Source organism: Nansenia antarctica (assembly GCF_963989245.1).
Source record: "Nansenia antarctica genome assembly, chromosome: 11".
Classification (NCBI taxonomy): Eukaryota; Metazoa; Chordata; class Actinopteri; order Argentiniformes; family Microstomatidae; genus Nansenia; species Nansenia antarctica.
The window spans coordinates 2,098,786-2,120,362 of record NC_137681.1 but is presented as its reverse complement, the minus strand read 5'-3'; the positions used below and the strand labels follow the sequence as shown (position 1 = coordinate 2,120,362).

The 21,577-nt window shown below is 48.5% G+C and overlaps 1 protein-coding gene across 1 annotated transcript in view; it reads left to right on the top strand.

Moving 5' to 3' along the window:
• fmn2b (formin 2b) overlaps positions 1 to 21,577 on the top strand; it is a gene marked incomplete at both ends in the record, with an annotated part of 78,056 nt that overhangs the window by 39,234 nt on the left and 17,245 nt on the right. Inside the window, 7 exons of the mRNA XM_080541877.1 lie at positions 1,385 to 1,446; positions 6,528 to 6,619; positions 7,065 to 7,194; positions 8,041 to 8,187; positions 10,167 to 10,226; positions 11,651 to 11,771; positions 17,540 to 17,632. Coding sequence (XP_080398003.1) covers positions 1,385 to 1,446; positions 6,528 to 6,619; positions 7,065 to 7,194; positions 8,041 to 8,187; positions 10,167 to 10,226; positions 11,651 to 11,771; positions 17,540 to 17,632 — 705 coding nt within the window. The remainder of the gene's footprint in view (positions 1 to 1,384; positions 1,447 to 6,527; positions 6,620 to 7,064; positions 7,195 to 8,040; positions 8,188 to 10,166; positions 10,227 to 11,650; positions 11,772 to 17,539; positions 17,633 to 21,577) is intronic.

Genomic DNA, 21,577 nt, shown 5'->3' with positions numbered 1-21,577 from the left:
TAGACAAACGTGCCCTTCTGTAGCAGGGCTGGAGGCGAGCCTGCCAGACCTGTGTGTGTGTGTGTGTGGGGGGGTGTGAGTGTGTGTGTGTGTGTGTGTGTGTGTGTGTGTGTGTCGTCTGGGCTAGTGTTACCTCTGGCTCGGTCAACCCACAGGTGAGATAAAGACACACAAAGGAATGACCGACTAGAGGTTGCAGCCAGCCTGCGGTCGACTGGTAGAGATGTGACGGTTTGTTGACTGTTTCTACACCGGGTAAAAAAAAAAAAAAAATTTTCCCCCCAAAACCTGATAATTAATGAGATTAATTAAAATCACATTTGTGTTTCTCTTGTTCTATTTCCTTTTGAGTCTGCGTTACACATTAAACCTGTAGGAGTGTGTTGTTAAGAGGTTGTTTGGGTTAAGCAGCAGAGAGAGTTGTGTGTGTGTGTCAGAGGGGCAGAGTGTCCAGAGAGAGAGAGAGAGAGAGACAGAGAGAGAGACAGACAGAGAGAGAGAGAGAGATGGAGAGAGAGACTGAGAGAGAGAGCCTTTTTACCGGCCAAATTTACTTAATTGCTGCCCGACTCATCACACCCCTATTAATCTCCTTAGTGGTGTCAAGCTTGGGGGGTGGGAGGGGCCATGGAGAGGGAAGGAGGAGAGGGGGGGTAGGGGGGCTGTGGGGGAGGGGGCGGGGGGGCTGTGGGTGGCACTGTGAACTCTGTGGGAATAGGAAAGAAATCTGCCCAAATCTGCTCCAAAGCTGTCGGCTTTAGCGCACAGAGGGTTTGACCCTGATCAGGGGGTCTTCCAGGGATTAGTCCGCGCCGTGCTCCCCCGTGCCCAGCCAGTGTCAGGGTTTGAACTTACTTGGTGTCTGCTGTACCCCCTCCTCCCCTCCTCCCCCCCACCTTATAGTATTTTCTCACCAGGGCTGTTCTCAGACCTCTGAAGCGGTAAGCCCCCCCGCCCCCCCCCCCCCCGCCTGATCTCCACCCGCCGGCGTCTCGGCGCCTCGACCCGCTCGCCGGCTTTGCGGGAGGGGAGGGGGGGCTGAGGGGGGTGCGGAGGTTGTTTAAGACTTGGCTCCGCCGCTTGTTTTGTCCCCGAGGCCCGTCCGTGCGTCTGTCCGTAAGCTCAGAGGAGCCGTCAGCAGGCCCCCCCGTAGCCTAGCGATCGACGGAGAGACGCCTACCATGTCAGCTTTGTTGGACTGTCCACTCTCCCTTCAGAACAACTGACAACTTGACTCTTCTCTCTCTCCCCCCCCTCTCTCCCTCTCTCTCTCCCCCCCCCCCCTCTCTCTCTCTCCCCCCCCTCTCTCTCTCTCTCCCTCTCCTCCCCCCCTCTCTCTGTTTCTCTCTCTCTCCCCTCTCTCTCTCTCTCTCTCTCTCTCTAGCCATCCTGAACCTGGACAACACGGTGGTGGATCTGGAGACGCTACAAGCCCTCTATGAAAACGTAAGCATCTGACCTCTGACCCTAGGTTACCACAGGTGGAGGTAAATGTAAGGATGACCCCAGGTCACCACAGGTGAAGGGTAGAAGATGTTACATACTTAAGTCAACTTTCTCCACTTTAGCACCGAGCTGCAGAACGGCATGGGTTCACGTTCTGGGTCTGGTTTCCTATACGAGCGCTGAACTGAACTAAACCACACAGGTTTGTTTCCTAATTGGCTGAAGACGCCCCCGAGAGAGAGCTCAATTAGCAACGAGGAGGAAGAGCCCGTTTGTGTCTAAGTGCTTATTTCATCCACTGTGTTTGTCTGGGCCTGGCTGCTGGCTGTGAGCATGTGTGTGAGTGTGTGAGTGTGTGTGAGGTGTGTGAGCGAGTGTGTGAGTGTGTGAGTTATCACCCCTCCGAGCCCTACATCCTGGTACTCTGGGGTCTTGGCGGGCCGCTCCTGAACAGGAGATGTACTGCCAGCCCTCACCCAGCCCTCACCCACCCACTCCCGCTGGCTGCCTGCCAGGATCCACACTAGCATAGCATACTCCACTAGCATAGCATACTCCACTAGCATAGCATACTCCACTAGCATAGCATACTCCATAGTGCCGCTATGTGAGTTAATGTATTGCCCATGCATGCATACTAGATGCTGGTGTGAAATATCAAAACCTAGGTTTGACGTGTGGCTAAATATTTAGCGTCAACAAACATATTAAAGAGATTTCTGTTTAGTAAGTTACCACATAAATCAGTGGAGAATATAATAACTTTTAGATTATAATAACTTTTTATTTGTATAGCGCTTTTCCTGCAAACGTTGAAGCTCAAAGTGCTCCAATCATTATAGAATCATCATTTAATGATCTAGTCATTTAAAGGCAATGTTAAAAAGATGGGTTTTTAGTCTCGACTTGAACATATTTTCTGAGGTTGCATCCAATACTGAATATTCTAAGAATACTAAATATTATAACAATACTGAATATTCTAAGAATACTGGATATTATAACAATACTGAATATTCTAAGAATTCTGGATATTATAACAATACTGAATATTCTAAGAATACTGGATACTATAAGAATACTGAATATTATAACAATGAGCTCGAATGGAAGTAGTGAACCTCATCAGTTAGTAGAAAAAGTAGGGAAAAAAAGCGGAATGTTTTTCATCAAATCCAAAATGGGTTTTATGGTTTTTAACCTACAGTATTTGAAAGCCAATTGAACAGTTCAGTTTCTTATTATTTTAATCTCTTGTCATCAGTTTTATCCAGACACACTGCAAGTCGCCTTTTTGTCCTTTTGATACATGACATGAATTAAAACAACGTTGTTTGTGTCAGGATGTGTGTGTGTGTGCTTGGAACCCATTCCCAGAATTCAGCTTTAGTTAGTCTGTCTGGTAAACTTCAAACGAGAATCCCCCAAACGGCATTAATAATATCACAAATTAATATGGAACCCAGAGATATGGAACCCACAAGACCTGCAGGAACGAGTTCTGTTTACGGTGGAATTAGTCTTATAAAAACTAAATTGCCCCCATTTGTGCACTCTGAAGTGCACTCTGTTCCATGTCAGAGAAGATGCTTATGAAAGCTCAGCGATGTTTAGTAGTTTTTTTTCATAACGTCATACGCAAGTGACTTTATTAATGCCGCCGACTCTTATTAAAAGAGAAAATCACAAAAGAATGTCTTGGCATTCTAGACTCTTATACCTGATATCAATTACCGGACTGTCAGCCTGTATTAGCCTATCACGTGTCAGGCAGTCGTGTGGGTGCTGTGAAGTCCCTTAAATGGTTATGTCTAGCCAGGGGAGACGCCACGATTCCCCACCAACCCAGACCCTGGTCGTATCGCTGTGGAAACGTCCAATAGCATTAGACATGTTACAATAAATAGTGTAAGGAAAAGGTCCGAGGTTCTCTCTCTCCCTCTCCGCTCGCTCGCTCTCCGAGGCTCTCTCTCTCTCTCTCTCTCTCTCTGTCTGTCTCTTTCTCCGAGGCCCTCTCTCTCTCTCTCCCTCTCCCTCCCTCCCTCTCTATGCCCCAGGCGCTGGTTCAAGACGGCAAGGTTTGTTTTTCTATATTTTTGTTTTGGCTCTTAACGTGCAGGACCCCATCCTGTCGCCTTCGTCTTAAGTTATGACCACAGAGTAGCGCAGTAGTCTGGCCCAGCTAGGCCCGGCTCTCTCTCTTCTCTCCTCTCCTCTCCTCTCCCCTCTCCCCTCTTTCTCCTCTCTCCCCCATCTCCTCTCTCTCCTCTCTCCTCTCCCCTCCCCTCACCCAGGAGCCCTCTCTGTAGCGGAGCAGGAAGCCCTGGGGCTCCTAGCCGCTCCAGAACGGCACCCGGAGAACCCAGGAGAACCAGACCGGTAGTTTAACAAGTCTGAAGACGATTCCCTTTCCCCCCCCTTTGAGAAACCACGCCATCAGCAAAAACCTCCTCTCTCTCTCTCTCTCTTTCCCCCAACTGCCGGGAGAAGAAAAGGAATCAGAGGGAAACATTAAGATGTTTGTGTCTGGGACGCTTATTCAGTAATTACAGAAACCCAGGCCCAGGCCGAGGCGGTATTTGGAGATGGCAAGCCGCCGTCCCGAAAGAAAAAACATACACACGCATTTTTCGATGCCTCCCCGTTTCTCTCTCTGCCGCTAATGATTCCCTGTCATGTTAGCTAGCGAGCGGGTTTGTTTAGGCCATGTGTTCATGTGTTCTCAGACCCATGTTGATGTGTATCTCCTCCCGCATGCACGCCGGCCGGCCGGAGAGACTTTTTTTAACTGATTGTCTCCAGCCAAAGAATACATTTCTATACCGTATTGTCTTTTGATAACGTCTCTCTGGGGTCTCCGTTTACGTTCCCCCCCCCCCCCCCCGTTTCAACAATCCCCCGCGACCGACCCACCGGTGGAAAAAAGGGCCCTGCTGCTTTTTATTAAAAGTATTTACACTTTAAAAAAGGGTCTGTAAATGAGAAGCAGAACATGTGCCCTTGTAGACAGATGCCAGAGTGAACAGAATACTAATCACCCTGCTTGATGCCCCACGTTTGAAGTGTTGCAGAAGTATGCGTGGAGCTAGCTAGGCCTGGAAGGTTCTCTCTCCTCTCCTCCTCCAACTTTTTGATTGATTTCGGCGATGGAGCTTAATGGATCTGCAGGTTTTCTCTCCCCAAAAGTTTACGTTCACACCGGGCCCTTGTTACCAGGGTCTTCAAGGCTTGTCACTCTGAGAGTGAGCAAGACTGCTAAATGAGGGTAGGGGGGGTATTCATGCCTCTAGTTTCTTCTCGCCAATTTAAGAGGTTCCTCTCCCCCCAATTCCTCCTTTGATCAAAGACCTTTCTTTTTTTTTTCAACGCCATCTTTTTTTTTGCGAAGCGTTTGAAATGGTGTCTGGGCATCTGTCCCTTTGATGTGGAGGGGGAGTGTTTACCAAGGTGTTTACTCTCTCCTTTGGCAAAAGTGGAGTTTTCCGTGTTTCTGTGGCGCATCCGACACATTCTGACTGACTCACCGTGAGCGCCACTGCGTCATTAGTCAACAACGTCCGACATCCACTGTAATTGCAATTTGGCATGACGGAGGATGACTAGTCATGTTGAGAAGATGGTGCGTGTGTGTTTTACAAGCTGTGGCTTCTGCAGGAAGAGGGACTCTAGGTTCTAGACTAGATGCTAGATTAGGTTCTAGACTAGGTTCTAGACTAGGTTCTAGATACAGGGTTCTCACGGGTCCTTGAAATGCTTGAAAGTTTGTGAATTCGAGATTAGAAAATAGACAAGGGTCATTGAAAGTGCTTGAATTCCCCTCTCTCTCTGTCTGTCTGTCTCTCTCTCTCTCTCTCTCTCTCTCTCTCTCTCTCTCTCAAAAAAAAGTATATATATTCAAAACTGTTTTACTTAGCTCGTTAACTAGTTCTGTCTCAAACTATGCCGTTTTGGGTCCTTGAATTTGAGGGAATTGAGTCTTGAAAGTCCTTGAAAGGTGCTTGAATTTGATGTTTCAGAAAGTGTGGGAACCCTGTCTAAGTACTAGACGAGGTTCTAGAAAGAATTACTCTCACTACTCCATTCAGTCCCACAAACACACTGAACACATATCCGTCTACCCTTGGACGGAGTTCTGTCCTGCTCTAAGACGTAGTTCTGTCCTGCGCGAACACCACAGGATTTCATTGGGAAAATGTATTTTGCATCTCTCCTGTCCGTTCTGATTTTAGTTCTGGAGGCCGCGGTGAAGATTGGCCCTCAGACATGGTTTCACAACCTCACATTATCCCTAATTTCTGGGGGGTTAACCGCTTTAACTCATGTTAAGAGCGCCTTTAGTTCAGGAAATGTTTGACACAGTGTGGCTTTCTCCTGTTTGGTTTGGTTTCCCTTTAAGCGCAGTGTTCTGTGAAAGGTCTTTCCTCGGCTCGCCGTGTAAACAAATGTCTGAATCTGTGCTGCAGAACGGAATGCTGCTATTTGTAAAGTAGCGTTTTCTGAATTTGAGACACTAAAAGATGCCACACAATGTGGTGTTGCCCTGGACACCGGTTAAGACAAGACCTGCCACTGTCAAATCACTCTGTTTATTTGAAGGTGCTTTTTAGTGCTGAAGTGCGTAAAACTAGAACAGCCTCTTTACAAAGCTCAAGCTGCTATTTACACACAACTACCACTAGTTGGCCGCTTATAAATTAGCTTGCTTCCTACACAGAAAAACAGCAAAATAGCTTCATACTAGCTTATCCTGATGTGATGTTGAAAATGTAAGGATACTGGGTGGTAGAACGCACATATCTAGGAAAAGTCATGAAAGGAGGGTCCTGAAATTTGATCGAGTGCAAAGATATAACACTTTTCTTTACTCAGTTTACTCAAATGACCCCTCACGGCTGTTCTAGTGTTAAGTGTTGGAGTTCTTAATCAAGGTCTGGTGAAACCGGCCTTGTGTGGTTTAGGTTTACTGTTTACGGAGCCTGATGTTCAACTGATATTCTGATGTTCTACTGATGTTCTACTGATATTCTGATGTTCTACTGATATTCTGATGTTCAGCTGATGTTGTGTATTTGTTTTTGCAGAGAGCACAACAGGACGAGATGGAGAAGATTGAAAAGCACATGAAGTCGTCTAAAGACAAGGACGTCTCCAAGCCCCTGGACAAACCTGAACAGTGAGTCTCTCACTCCTAAACGGACGGCTTTCCTTGTCGTCCTAATTTGTTGTCCTATCCTAACTTATTGTACTTGTTCAGCACATTTGTAGATGTCATTCTCTGTCATGGAAACCTCTGAATCAGATCCCTCAAACAGGGTTCCCACGGGTCCTTGAAAGCCTTTTTTTGAGAAAGATTTTTTGAGAAAGGTTTTTGAAAATAGACATGGGTCATTGAAAGTGCTTGAATTCCCCCCTCTCTCTTTTTTTAATTGTTGTCTGTGAGCGGATAGTTCCTATTATATAAATGCTTTAATCTAGTTCTGTCTCAAACTATGCCGTGTTTTGTCCTTGAATTTGAGGGAATTTAGTCTTTTAAAGTCCTTGAAGTGCTTGAATGTGATGTTTCAGAAGGTGTGGGGGAACCCTGCTCAAACCTCCTCTCTCCTCTCCTCCCTGTCCAGGTTCCTCTTCCAGCTTCATCAGATCCCCAACTTCTCAGGCCGGGTGTTCTGCATCCTCTTCCAGTCCACCTTCTCAGAGTGCATCTCGTCTGTCCTGCGCAAGCTGGAAATCCTCCAGAGGGTGTGCATGGTGAGTGTGCACGTGCGTGTGTTCGCAGGAGGGCAGACCTGTTAGTGCCTCTCTAATCTAGTCTCTCTAGAGACACGGGGCTAGCAGACGTCTGGGTTTCTTCCCCGTACGGCCGGAGACCATTATCATACTACTGTACAAATACGGTTCTCTATTGTGTGCGGCCGGGGCTCGGTCTGGACAGGAGCGGCAGCCGAGATTGATGTTGGCTGATTGTGATTGTGGATGATTGTGTGTGTGTGAAGGAAACATACAACTGTTGTCCCCTAGAATCCACTTCTCTCTCTCTGTCATCCAGAGGGACTTACTTTCTCTCTCTGTCTCTGTCTCTCTCTCTCTCTCTCTCTCTCTGTCTCTGTCTCTGTCTCTGTCTCTGTCTCTGTCTCTCTCTGTCTCTCTCTCTCTGTCTCTCTCTGTCTCTCTCTCTCTCCCTCTCTCTCTCTCTCTCCCTCTCTCTCTCCCTCTCTCTCTCTCCCCCTCCCTCCCTCTCTCTCTCTGTCTCTCTCTGTCTCTCTCTCCCTCTCTCTCTCTCTCTCTTTCTCTCTCTGTCTGTCTCTCTGTCTCTCTGTCTCTGTCTCTCTCTCTCTCCCTCTCTCTCTGTCTGTCTCTCTGTCTCTCTGTCTCTCTCTCTCCCTCTCTCTCTCTCCCTCTCTCTCTCCCTCTCTCTCTCTCCCTCTCTCTCTCCCTCTCTCTCTCTCCCTCTCTCTCCCTCTCTGTCTCTCTCTCTCTCTCTCCCTCTCTCTCTCCCTCTCTCTCTCTGTCTCTCTCTCCCTCTCTCTCTGTCCCTCTCTCTCTCCCTCTCTCTCTCTCCCCCTCCCTCCCTCTCATCTCTCCCTCCCCATCCAGACCCTGCAGAGTGGCGGGGGTGTGATGCAGGTCCTTGGTCTGGTCCTGGCCTTTGGGAACTTCATGAACGGAGGGAACAGGAGTCGAGGGCAGGCGGACGGCTTCAACCTGGACATCCTGCCCAAGCTGAAGGACGTGAAGAGCAGCGTGAGTGGGACACGGAGGGTTAGATTGATTGATTGATTGAGTCTATTCATGGTTCGAGTAAAAACAGTAATCCAAGGGATGACATGTGAAAGTGTGAACACTTATTTCCAACATGGTCCTTTGATATTAACATACAAGACAACAATAACATCAAACAATCATCAAATAATCATTACCCCCCCCTCCCCTAAACAAAAAGGATTAAGGTTACAACACAGACGTCCACACGTAGCAGACGCTCTTATCCTTAACATGTACAATAAGTCCATTCCTCTACTTTAAAGGGGAAGTCCATGTTCATGTGTGTCTCTGGTCTCTCCATACTGCTCACCGTGTTGTAACTGTCATCCCTGCGTCATAGCTGTCAAAGAAGTGTTTTACTTCCAAAAAAAGGGAAAAAAGTCTCATACCACATTTAAAATACGTCAGACAAGACCTTTCTCCATGAATGGGTCTACAATTGAATAACAAATTGGATTATAGGTGTAACCAGGGAGTAGCTAAAGGACTGTAGAATTTAGGAAGGGCTGGTTATCTAACTAACTCGGAGCTAAATCGGCAGTGTAGGAGGATACAGGCAGGGGGCGCCAGCAACCCTTTAGACTAGCAGTACTAGCATTAGCATTAGCATTAGAATTAGCATTAGCATTAGAATTAGCATTAGCTAACAGACAACTAAACACACAGTAATGTAGCCAAGATGAACAAACACATTTATTTACGCAAATGATATATACATCCCCATATATATATACTCCCTCCCCGCCGGCCACACACACACTCAATCACTCACTCACAGTACCTAGCCTGGAAAAGGCTTAGAGTCCCGGACTGCAAGGAGCGCGTTGAGGCCTGGTTGGAGCTCGCATGTGCTTCGAGGAAGGCAGCAGACAAAGGGGGGGGGGTGACGTAGCAACTCGAAGGGAAAGGGGCTTCTTCGTAGTCCACGACGAGGTGGGAATGGCTCAGGTCCGGTGGTCCACGGTCGGTCGCAATCCACCTCGTGAAGGCGACGGCTCTGTCCTGCTTGGGTCTCGCTTGGTCCAACGTTAGCAGCCGGCGGCTGGCAAGGCTGGCTAACGGGGACACCGCTAAACTGGGCTAGCGCTGCCAACTCAACGAACTCCGAACTCCCGCGGTGCTGCGGGTAGCCCGTGATTCACTACTAACAGTCAATGCCAAAGGCAGGTCTCCTCCGACACTCAGAGTCTCCCGTTCTCCTTGTGGACTGTTGAGAGATGTTGAATTGCTGCTGTAAGGTTTGCCCTCTGTCACAGTGGTAAACTCAGTAATCACTCTTCAGGTCTTCAGCTTCAGCACGGTGTGCGTTTTACTGATTCCGCCATCTTAGATCGACCTCTCGTTTCTCCTTCTCATGTCACTCTCATTACTCATCACTCTCACCACTCTGACGCACAGACCACTTCCGTCGCTATATATACACCAACCTAGCATCCGGGTCACGGACACACCCCGGATATACCACGTCATTAAACATATACATAAACATTACAATAACAATACATACACCTTCATGAAACGTACATGAACAGTATGGAAAATAATAAAGGAAATAACAGGGGCAAAACAGGGCTGATCTGGGGAAACCAACTGGCTCTAAACTGTGGGCCTTCACAACAATAGGGTAAAATTCTGCTTTAAACTGAGTGAAAACTACACATGACATAGTTGTCATCGCAAGTAAGACATCATTGCAAGTTTTTTTTTTTACAAGTTTGAATGAAAAACATGGTGACTTTTCTGTTATATATTGTTTTAACTGTGAGAATGTTTCACTCTCCTACCATATCTTGTACATTATGGTTTCTAGAGTGGGATTTGTGGAAGATGAAACAGAACTATTTGGGTGGAGAAATAGGAAGACAGATTCCGTGTCTCAGTGTTCCAAGCCATGTATGAATGTATATGAGTTGTGTTTTTGAACGAAGCCCGTTCCTGATGTTTCCCTCTGTTCGCAGGACAACACCCGGAGCCTGCTGTCCTACATCGTGGCGTACTATCTGCGGCACTTTGACGAGGTAGGTTTGGGTCTGAGGCTGTTTATTGAAGTCCCCACTCTCCCTCCTCTCCATGTGGAGGATCTTAAGCTGCCTCCGCTTTCTTCTCTTCTTTTCTTGGCACGGAGGTCGAACGGCGCTTGTTTTTAAACGTTATTTATTTTCCCTCCCTCCCTCCCTCTCTCCCCTCGTTTTCGGCGGTAACTAATGCTCACTGTTGTTGCCGGGCCTGCAGTCAGTTATATCTGGCACCACATCCAAAGGGAGCCCATTGTAAATAAGGTGTTTAGCTATACGATACCATGGGAGTTAGCATGCGGCCAAAACCCAAAACCCAACCCGCAGGACGAGCCCTAGAGATGAGCACGTTGCTCCGCTATGTGTCCAATTGGGACGTCCCTTTGATCCAGACGTTGTCTCCAGGTTTGTATACACTCCTTTGAAACCCTTGTTTCTTTTTTAAGGGGGATGATACACACTTCTGATTGCACTGTGCCTTCGTGTGTTGGGTTCCTGCCTTTCAGAACTCCTGGCTCGGCTGTGTGTGCGTGTGTGCGTGTGTGTGTGCGTGTAGACAGACCGGTCCTTCGATCCGGATTTGAAACGAAGCTTCTTCTTTGAAGCTCTTGTCTTTATTAAATGCTTGTGTTTCTGGTTATTCTATTCTACAATTGCCCTATTTTTCCACAAGCCTGTAGTCACAAAACACTACTAATTATTTTGGTATATGACCCCAGCCCCACTCATCCCAGCTGTGAGTGTGTGTGTGTGTGTGTGTGTGTGTGCGTGGTATGTAGTAATAATAATAATAATAATACATTAGACTTATATAGCGCTTTTCTAGACACTCAAAGACGCTTTACAAACTGAAAAGATCAAGTAGTAATAATAAAAACGAACAAAAGGTAAATAGAAGAAAGTGCTGGGGACACATGGGAAGGGGAGGGGGAGAGGGTTAACTGGTGATGGCGAGCTTGAAGAGGTGGGTTTTGAGGGCCTGTTTAAATGTTGGGAGGGTGTTGGCCTGTCTGATGTGGTTGGGATCAATTGAATGGGAAAGTGTGTCCAAACGTTTGACTGGTGCTGTGTGTGTTTAGCTCTTCAAGAGCTTGTTCTGCTGCTGTTGCAGAGCTCACTGACATCCCTGCCCCTCGAAGGCCTAAACCCTAACCAGGGTTCCACGGGTCCTTGAAAGTTTGTGAATTTGAGGGAAAAAAAATCAAGGTCTTAAAAGATTTAGAAAGTAGACATGGGTCATTGAAAGTGCTTGAATTCCCCTTTCTCTCTCTCTCTCTCTCTCAAAAAATATATTTATTAAAAAATGTTTTACTTAGATCGTCAACTAGTTCTGTCTCAAACTTTGCCGTGTTTGAAAGGTGCTTGAATTTGATGTTTCAGAAGGTGTGGGAACCCTGCCTAACCCTAACCCTGTGTTTGGGTTTCAGAACGCGGGCAAGGAGACCTGCGTGTACCCCATCCCCGAGCCCCAGGACCTGTTCCAGGCCTCCCAGATGAAGTTCGAGGACTTTGAAAAGGATCTGGGCAAGTTAAGGAAAGACCTCCGAGGTAACTAAATCTCTCCCCCCCCGATCCCCCCCCCCCCCCCCTCCTGGAATTCTCAGGGTGGGGTGTCTCAGGGGGTTTGTGGGACCAGACTCCCAGCCACTGATAAGCATCTTCAAGCCCGTGGCCTGTCTGATGCTGGGACCAAAGGCTGTCATCCCCGTCGACCTGCACCCAGCCTTGACGTGAGGGGTTGGGGGGGCGCCCAGCCTTGACGTGAGGAGTTGGGGGGGGTTTAGTGCCGATAATGCCTCCCTCTCTCTCTGGTTTATAACCACCAGCAGATCTGGGTCTGAAATCATTGACGATTGCTTTAGCTCTGCTTGACTCTGCTTGGCCCGATAGAGCCAATGGGAACGTCCCACGAGTCCGAACCTTTATCCCAAGACTTATCTGGCACTCCAGGCAGGCTAAAGCAAAGAGTATTTGAAACATGTTAAATACTATCTGAACCCAGGTTCGTCGGTCAAAAACCACCAGTGCTTTGGGCTGGGGTTTTTAAAACGGTCTAGCTATCTGTCTTAACCAATAAGAGAGGAGAGTTCTGTTTAGCATAATATTATTATATTCAGATGGTTTGATCGCAAACGTCCAAGACAATCTCTACTGTGATTTACACTCTGAAAATAATCGTTTCTATCTTAATATGATTGTATATATTTATAATATATAAATCATGACGGGAGGGAGGGAGGGAGGGAGGGATGAGGGCGTCTGATCGTTCAATCGGTCGACCTAAGGACCCTCTGGAGTGTTCTCTAAGGAGCTGAGGATATCCTGGATCTAAGAGCTGTTCTATCTGAAGCGACGGTCAATCCTCCTTTTGTTGGAGGGATCTCTCTGTCTCTGAGAGATACGGCCCAGACAAATCCTACGACATGTCGGTATCTGTAGCATCTTAGCGTGTCTTAGCACACTGCCAGCCAGCCAGCCAGCCAGCCAAAGCAACGGCCTTCTTTTCCTGCTCGCGTTTAAGTTCTGTGTATAGCCTGATCTAAAACATCTGCCCGTTTTTAGGTTCGTTTTTTTTCTTCACTCTTTTCAAAGGGAAAGTCACACAACTCGTGCCTATTTAGTTTTTTTTCAACTGCACCCAAATGGAGCAGACACACGTTATCAGAGGGCAGCGCCAGATGACATCAAACCGCTTATGTTCACGAAAAACTGCAAACGGTTATGCGTCAGCTAACTGCCTTTTTGAGAAGTGGAAATAATTAGGTCTGTACTTGTCTTTGCACACTAGTGCAATATTCAACTATTTTAAGACAGATGTTATGTGCTGAGAGGGATGCCACTGACAAAACTGTGTGTGTGTGTGTGTGTGTGTGTTTAGAGTTGTGTGTTGTGTAGTGAGCAGCATACTGACAGCAGACTCCTTGGCTTCAATGCTGCTTCAGCTGGTTGCTATGCCAACGGCTACACAGCAGGGGAGGCTGGTTGAGGCTGGTGGGGGTAGAAACTGGAGGCTCATTGTGATGTGACTGTGTCTAACACGTACCGTTCCTCTTTCCATCGCTTGCATCACAACGAGCCTGTCTTCTGACGCCCGGCTCCACCACACAGCCCCCCCCCCACGGTGTCCCCCTGCCTACCCGCTCCCAGGCACCACATCCCAGCCCGTCCCCCCCTCTGCCTCCCTCCCTGCCTGTCTGGTCCTCCAGCATGCTGCCTCCCTACCTTCCTCCCACCACAGAGCCCCTCTTAGCTCTGCCTGGCCTGGTGACACACATCCACATCCAGCACAGATACTAGAACAGAGCTGGAAAGAGAGCAGTGTGAGAGAGAAGCCCCACAGTGCAGCAGAGCGTGGATTTTCAGTGTGTGAAGCCCACGAGTTCCCACTCTGTGACGGCGTCCCCTAAACAGACTGCACTTATATAGCGGCCTTCTTCCAAAGCGCTTTACAACGGCCTCTCATTCACACACATATTCACACACCAATGGCGGCAAGCTACCATGCAAGGTGCCGGCCGGCCCGCTCACTGGGAGCAATTTGGGCTTCAGTGTCTTGCCCAAGGACACCTCGACACGTGGCCAGCCGGGGTTTGAACCGCTGATCTGCCGACCTTGCGATCATTAGACGGCGGCTCTACCTCCTGAGACACCACAACGGCCCCACTAGGTTGTTCCATACCCTATACCCCTAAGTTCCATAGCATGTAAGTAAGTAAGTAAAGCTTTATTTATATAGCGCCTTTCGTACATGAAATGCAACTCAAAGCGCTTATGTACCCCTAAGTTCCATACCATGAACCCCTAAGTTCCATAGTATAAAATCACATCGAAAATGACACCGAAAATCCTGTTTGTTCCCCAGTAAGCCTCTCTCTCTCTCTCTGTGTGTGTGTGTGTGTGTGTGTGTGTCTCTCTCTCTCTCTCTCTCTCTCTCTCTCTCTCTCTCTCTCTCTCTCTCTCTCTCTCTCTCTCTCTCTCTCTCTCTCTGTGTGTGTTGCCATAGCGCCATCCTCATTATGCGAGGAGAGATGCCTGAGTTATTACGCAAATTATCCCCTGGTCCTCCCCACTTCCATATGTAAATATTGATGTGAACGCAGAGGTCTGCAACCTTGGCGGGGACGCCGCGCGGCTTTGAAACGCGGAGGTCGGAGCGGAAGGTTGTTGTCCCAAGGTCAACCGTTTACAGGCTGGAAGTTGTTAACGACGCGGCCTGAAATGGCAAGCAGACCTCTCTGTTTAGTCGGTCTTTCTTTCTTTCTTTCTTTCTTTCTCTTCTCTTCCCGCCTCTAATTTCTATTTAAAAATTCCTCATTCGGATGGACTTAACCCCCCCCCACCGTCTCTCCCTCCAACCTCCAACCTCTCCCCACCATCTCTCCCCCCACCCTCTCTCCTCCCCAACCTCTCCTCCCAGCCTCTCCCCACCCTCTCTCCCTCATCCTTTCCCCCTCATCTTCTCCCCCCCAAAACCTCTCACCCCAACCTCTCTCCCTCCATCACCTCTCCTCACCCTCTCGCCCCCCCCAACCCTCTCCCCCCACCCCTCTTCAGTCTTATCAATCAAGTGGATTAAAGCTGAACCGTGTACAGGGCAGCCCGGCTGCTCCTAGGCCACAGGGGGGGGGTTGGAGGGGGGGGGGGGGGGGGGGGGGGTTGGAGGGAGAGGGGGGGGGGTGTTCTGGTTCAGAGGGCCCGTCCGGCCCAGTAATTGGACCCTGCCAATTTCGCCCCCTGATTCTTCTGTTGTTGGTTTTTCTGTTTTGTTTTCAGAAGCGATTCCAAAGCCGCTCGTTAGATGATGAAATGAGGAAGCAGGAGAGAAGTTGTGTAAACACACTTCCCCGACCCGACCCCGCACTCACAGGTTCTGGCTGGGGCAGGCCTAACACACTGGACTGAGAGGGAGAGGGAGGGAGGGAGGGTGGGGGAGAGAGACGGAGGAAGAGAGGGAAGGAGAGGGAGAGAGAGCGGAAGGGAGAGAGAGAGGGAGGAAGAGAGGGGAGAGAGAGTGAGAGAGAATTGAGTTCCCATTTCTCCCAGACACCCCAGTGTCTGCCTTGCATTCATTCTCCCATATGACACAGAATCACCCCCCATGCCATCAAATCAAATTCACCTCCATCTCGATGGTGTGGAGTGTTTCTCTGTATCTGATGTGTTACACCCTCTGCTCTCTAGTTGACTGGGAACATTTCTGGAGCGCTGCTCATTTGAATGTCCTCATGGCTGTCTGGTGGAACATGGAGCCCTGATCAGTACAGACCACCTCCTCTGATCCCTACCATCTGAGAGGGGTGTGTGTGTGTGTGTGTCTGTGTGTGTGTGTGTGTGTGTGTGCCTGCCTGTGTGTGTCTCTCTCTGTGTCTGTGTGTGCCTGCATTGTTGTGTGTCTGTGTGTGCATACATCGTTGTGTGTCTGTGTGTGCCTGCATAGTTGTGTGTCTGTGTGCCTGCATTGTTGTGTGTCTGTGTGTGCCTACATCGTTGTGTGTCTGTGTGTGCCTGCATAGTTGTGTGTCTGTGTGTGCCTGCATTGTTGTGTGTCTGTGTGTGCCTGCATCGTTGTGTGTCTGTGTGTGCCTGCATTGTTGTGTGTCTGTGTGTGCCTGCATCGTTGTGTGTCTGTGTGTGCCTGCATAGTTGTGTGTCTGTGTGCGCCTGCATTGTTGTGTGTCTGTGTGTGCCTGCATTGTTGTGTGTCTGTGTGTCTGGGCCTGTGTGTCTGTCTGTGTGTCTGTCTGTCTGTGTGTCTGTGCGCCTGTATGTGTGCCTGTCTGAGCGCCTGTCTGTGCGTCTGTGTGTGTGTGCGTCTGTGCATGCGCCTGTGTCTCTATGTGCGTCTGTGTGCCTGTGTGTGTGTGTGTGTGTGTGTGATCCCAGGCTGTTATCCCAGGGCACCGTGGGTCACAGAAACAGCTAAACGGCGGTAGCAGACGTACACGTTGCCCTCGCCCCCCTGCCCCCCCCCACCCCTGCCCACAGGTCAGCTGAACGCCCCCCCCCCCCCCCCCCAGTCCAGATGGTAGTCAGGCCCTCAGATCTCTATCTGCCAGGCCAGCCTCCCTCTCATCCATCACTGCCCCTGATTGCGCGTGATTCCCCCGGCTTCATGGAAGTTCTAGAGGATTCCACAGGACGCATCCGTCTTCATTCAGGGGGGGGGTGGGGGGGTGGGGTGGGGCGGGTCGGGGGGTGGGGTGACATCTAATAGACTTATTTGCTCAGAAGCGCTGAGAGGCGCATTCCTTCACGGAGAAGTTCAGACTCTGTGACAGCGCTCGGGATTTGTCAATCTGTGATGATTGTTACTGGGGGAAAGTGACAGAGTTACTTAGGTTTTAGTGGTTGTGGGGGGGGGGGGGGGGGGGGGAGGGAGGGAGGGCAAGGGGTGGGGTGAGGACCAGACAACTGGTCATCAGACATTAGCAGGATCAAACAGGGTTCTCACGGGTCCTTGAAATCCTTGAAAGTTTGTGAATTTGAGAAAGAAATCAAGGTCTTAAAAGTTTTTGAAAATAGACATGGCTCATTGAAAGTGCTTGAATTCCCCCCCCCCTCTCTCTCTCTCTCTCTTTCTCTCCCTCTCTCTCTCTCTCTCTCATACAAAATATATGTATGTTAAAAAAAAAAATACTTAGCTCGTCAATTAGTTCTGTCTCAAACTATGCCGTGTTGGATCCTTGAATTTGAGGGAATTGAGTCCTTGAAAGTCCTTGAAAGGTTCTAGAAAGGTGCTTGAATTTGATGTTTCAGAAGGTGTGGGAACCCTGATCACATTACCTTAAGTTTCTTTATACCTGTATGTGTTATGTAATGGCATGGTCATATTGTATCAACAGTACAGTATGTACACTTCCTATTCCACTTCCTGTATGTAATGACCAATCAATAGTCAGATGACTGATGTAGCATTATAACACAACGCTGTTAGCTACTGTCAGCTAGAGCGCAGAAGCCAGGTGATGTGACGTGTGTGTGTGGCCCATATCTCCAAGAGAAAGGCTAAACAGTTAGCAAGGTATTGCTCTATATCTGCTGTTATCGGTATCCGCTCAATATGGAGATGGCGTTGCTTTTTGTACCTTAGAGTAGATATAGTGTTACAGTAATGCTGTTGTGTCTGTTTACCCACATGTGAAACATCCTCTGTGTTAATGTTGGAGGTGTATGATGGCTGCTCTACAGTCACAAACGTAAATGAATGTCTCCCAGTGAACTGATGACTGCACTGATAGTGTTTGTCCTTAATGCACTTTGTATTTATGTGGACATAAATAAAGCATTTAAAACGTGTGTGTGTGTGTGTGTTACAGCGTGCACCAGTGAGGTGGAGAAGGTGTGTAAGGTGTCGTCAGAGGAACACCTGCAGCCCTTCAAGGACATCATGGACGACTTCCTGAAACAAGGTGAGAGCCTCTACTACGTCTACCAAGCCACTACTACCTAACACCAATCCACAGCTACCTGTGCTTTGAGTTGCATTTCATGTACGAAAGGCGCTATATAAATAAAGCTTTACTTACTTACTTACCTAACACCAATCCCCAACTACCGGTCTGGGTCTGGGTCTGGGTCTGGTCTGGTCTGTTCTGGCCTGGCCTGGTCTAGGGACATGAAGAACGTTCTCATAATTTCTCCCGTATAGTACAACACGTTGTCCTGCTGATGGGAAAATAGAACGTGTGATAAAGTGAGGCCTGTCGATTGTAAGCAGGCCACACAGATCTAGAAGACCGCTGGTCTGTCTTGTTCCTCTACATCTCACACAGTCTCCCTCATTGTCTTCCCTCATTTTCGCTGGATCGTATAAAAAAAATAAAAAAATCTAAATTCCTTTCCTCCTTCAAGAATTTACTGATCGTTGAGCAGCAGAACTTTCACCTATCGGAAGGTCTTATAAATCAAAGTGACAGGGGCATCCTGGGTAGTTGTGGAGCGGGAGGGGGGGAGAGGGAGGGGGGGGAGGCAACGATCTGGCTGCAATTAGCCCAGTTGAGGATGCAGCGGCACTTAAGGCGTTGGGATAATGTGTCACGACCCCTTGAAGTTCTATCAGGCCTGAGACGTCGGTCACCCTGGTAACCCTTAATCTCTGCCTGTGACCCGTGAGGACCAGGGGGGTGGGGGGTTTAACCCCTGAGCTGTCTACCCCCCACCCCCCACCGAGAGGGAGAGAGACCGAGGGAGAGAGACCGAGGGAGAGAGGCAGAGGGATGGAGACAGAGAAAGAGACAGACAGAGAGAGAAAGAGAAAGACAGACACAGACAGAGAGACAGAGAGAGTGAGAGACAGACAGTGACACAGAGACAGAGAGAGAGACCGACAGAGAAGGAGAGAGACAGACAGACAGATCTCTGTCCACCCAAGCGCTGTAGCCCCCTGTCCCGGCCAGAGCCCCCCCACCCCTCCCAACCATCACACACTCGTCTCAACCAGAGGCAGCAGAGGCCTGGGGGGGGGGGCTTCACAGGAGAGTCTCCTCAACGCAACTGTGCTCAATTTGTCAACGAGCGCCCAGGCCCTGACCCCTGCTGCCCCGCCTGCCCCGGAGGAAACCCCACTTCCCCTCGGCAGACACTGTCACACACTCCACTACACACTCTCTACTACTGCCCTGGGGCTGGGCTGGGAACCCCCCCCCTCTCTCTCTCTCTCTCTCTCTCTCTCTCTCTCTCTCTCTGTGTCTGTTTGTCTGTCTCTCTCTGTTTCTGTCTCTCTGTCTGTCTCTTTCTCTCTATCTGTCTCTCTCTCTCTCTCTCTCTCTCTCTCTCTCTCTCTCTCTCTCTCTCTCTCTCTCTCTCTCTCTGTGTAAGCATGTCAAAAACCAAAATAAACCCTCAGTGTGAAGGGCCTGTGGAGGTTCCCACCATGTGTCTCCAGGCGTATACAGCAGGGACGTCTCCTTACGACTGATCAACCTGAACTCTCAAACAAACATCCTCAGATATCTTATTGATTTTTTTTTTTTTATGTTCAAAAGATGTGTTTTCCACTGTTTGTTTGAGTGTGTCCGGCTGAGTGAATAAGAACACCACTGGGCAACAACCTCAGTGTTTGTAGTATCTATGGTTACGCACCAACATCCTCAGTGTTTGTAGTATCTATGGTTACGCACCAACAACCTCAGAGTGTTTGTAGTATCTATGGTTACGCACCAACAACCTGAGTGTTTGTAGTATCTATGGTTACGCACCAATAACCTCAGTGTTTGTAGTATCTATGGTTACGCACCAACAACCTCAGAGTGTTTGTAGTATCTATGGTTACGCACCAACAACCTCAGAGTGTTTGTAGTATCTATGGTTACGCACCAATAACCTCAGAGTGTTTGTATCTATGGTTACGCACCAACAACCTCAGAGTGTTTGTAGTATCTATGGTTACGCAAACAACCTCAGAGTGTTTGTAGTATCTATGGTTACGCACCAACAACCTCAGAGTGTTTGTAGTATCTATGGTTACGCACCAACAACCTCAGAGTGTTTGTAGTATCTATGGTTACGCACCAGAGCACTTCATATTCAAATGGGATTCTAAACTGTTGAGCTTCAGTCTGTTTGTCCTTGCGAACATGGTCCTGAAACGCCTGTTCGAGGGCAGCCGAGCAAAGTGTTCGTACCCAGGGTGGGATGGGTCTCTGGAGATCTTGAAGGCCTTCCTGAGGCAGCGTGTGCTGTACAGCTCTTCCAGAGAGGGGAGGGGGGCGCCGGTGATCTTCTATGGTTACGCACCAGAGCACTTCATATTCAAATGGGATTCTAAACTGTTGCATATGGGACGTCGTTTTTTTGTCTTGAAGTATTTTACAGGGAGGGGGGGTCTGGTCTTACAGGGGGGGGGGGGGGGGTTGTGTCGCTGATTCTGGGAGCTTCTCTCACAGTGGCACTCTTGGTAGAGAGGGGTTTGTTTGATCTCTGGACACTCTCACTGTCTCTCTCTCTGTGTCTCTCTCACTCTCACTCTGTCTCTCTCTCACTCTCACTCTGTCTCTCTCTCTCTGTGTCTCTCTCTCTCTGTCTCTCTCACTCTCACTCTGTCTCTCTCTCTCTCTCTGTCACACTCTCTCTCACTCTCTGTTTCTCTATGTATGCGTGTCTGTCTCTCTCTGTCACACTCTCACTCTCTGTTTCTGTATGTTTGCGTGTCTGTCTGTTTCTGTCTGTCTCTCTCTCTCTGTCTCTCTCTCTCTCTCTCTCTCTGGGGACTCTTAACAGTCTGACGCGACACACGACATGGAGTGACAGAACCCCTCAGCAGAGCCCTTGTTGTTTGACAGGAGAACTTCATATTCGGGTCGTTGTTGTTATTTGTAATCCCGGGTGAAAAAACCCATAAACAGACTGCCACCCCCTCAGTGTCAACAGTTGTCATTATCTGACCATGAAACCGACCGCGACGGACAAGTGAAAGCAGACCCCCGAAAGAGTAGCCTTGTTTTGTCTAAAGACCAATGTTCCCACTCCTGCTCCTCTCCTCACTGCTTCCAGTGCATTCCTGCGTGATGGGATATTGAAAGTTTCTGAAACTTCAAAAACGGGAACACAATGCGTGCTGTGTTTCGTTGAGAGCGGACCATAACGTAATACTTCCAGTGGTTTTTTTCGATCCCATTGATTTTTACTTTACCAGGATTGTTAAGTATGCTAGATGTCAATTTCCCAGGTGACATTTAGCGTCTAGCAAAGAGCTCGCGCTGAACTTCTTTCTCACACAAACAGATTTATACCGTTCAATATTTGAATTGATTGAATGAGCGTAACAAATGATGGTGTGACATTTAAATTGATTTGCGACGCAGAGAATGATCCGATAGATGTTCATAGACGAATCAGAACAGAGAATCTAATTGTAATTACCAAAACAATTAAGTTAGTTAACAATTAACCCACAAACCCCCGAGGCGTCTCCGAACCGTCCTTAGCCGCATTGGCCTCCCTGGTTAATTGTCTACAAACAATAGCTACCATATAATAATACTACTACTAATAATACATTAGACTTGTATAGCGCTTTTCTAGACACTCATATGGTTGGAGATCAGTGGGGGCAGGTTTAGTGTTGCAGAGCGGCAGATCTCCATATCGGAACACGTCAGGGAGCTCAGATGTGCTCTGGCTTCAATTACACAGTCTGGTTTGATAGTCGCTGAAAGGGAGAGACAGGGAGAGCAGTAGATCAGAGCTGTAGATCAGAGCTGAGAGATCTCCTCTCCTCTACTGCCTCTCTGGGATACGGTATGAGAGACTAGCTGTGGTCGGTAGAGACAGAGTCGTTTCCATCGCTGTGATAATACGCCCGTTCTTGTGACTGTCGTCGATAAGATGAGGTTGTTTTTTCTTTGATTTGATGA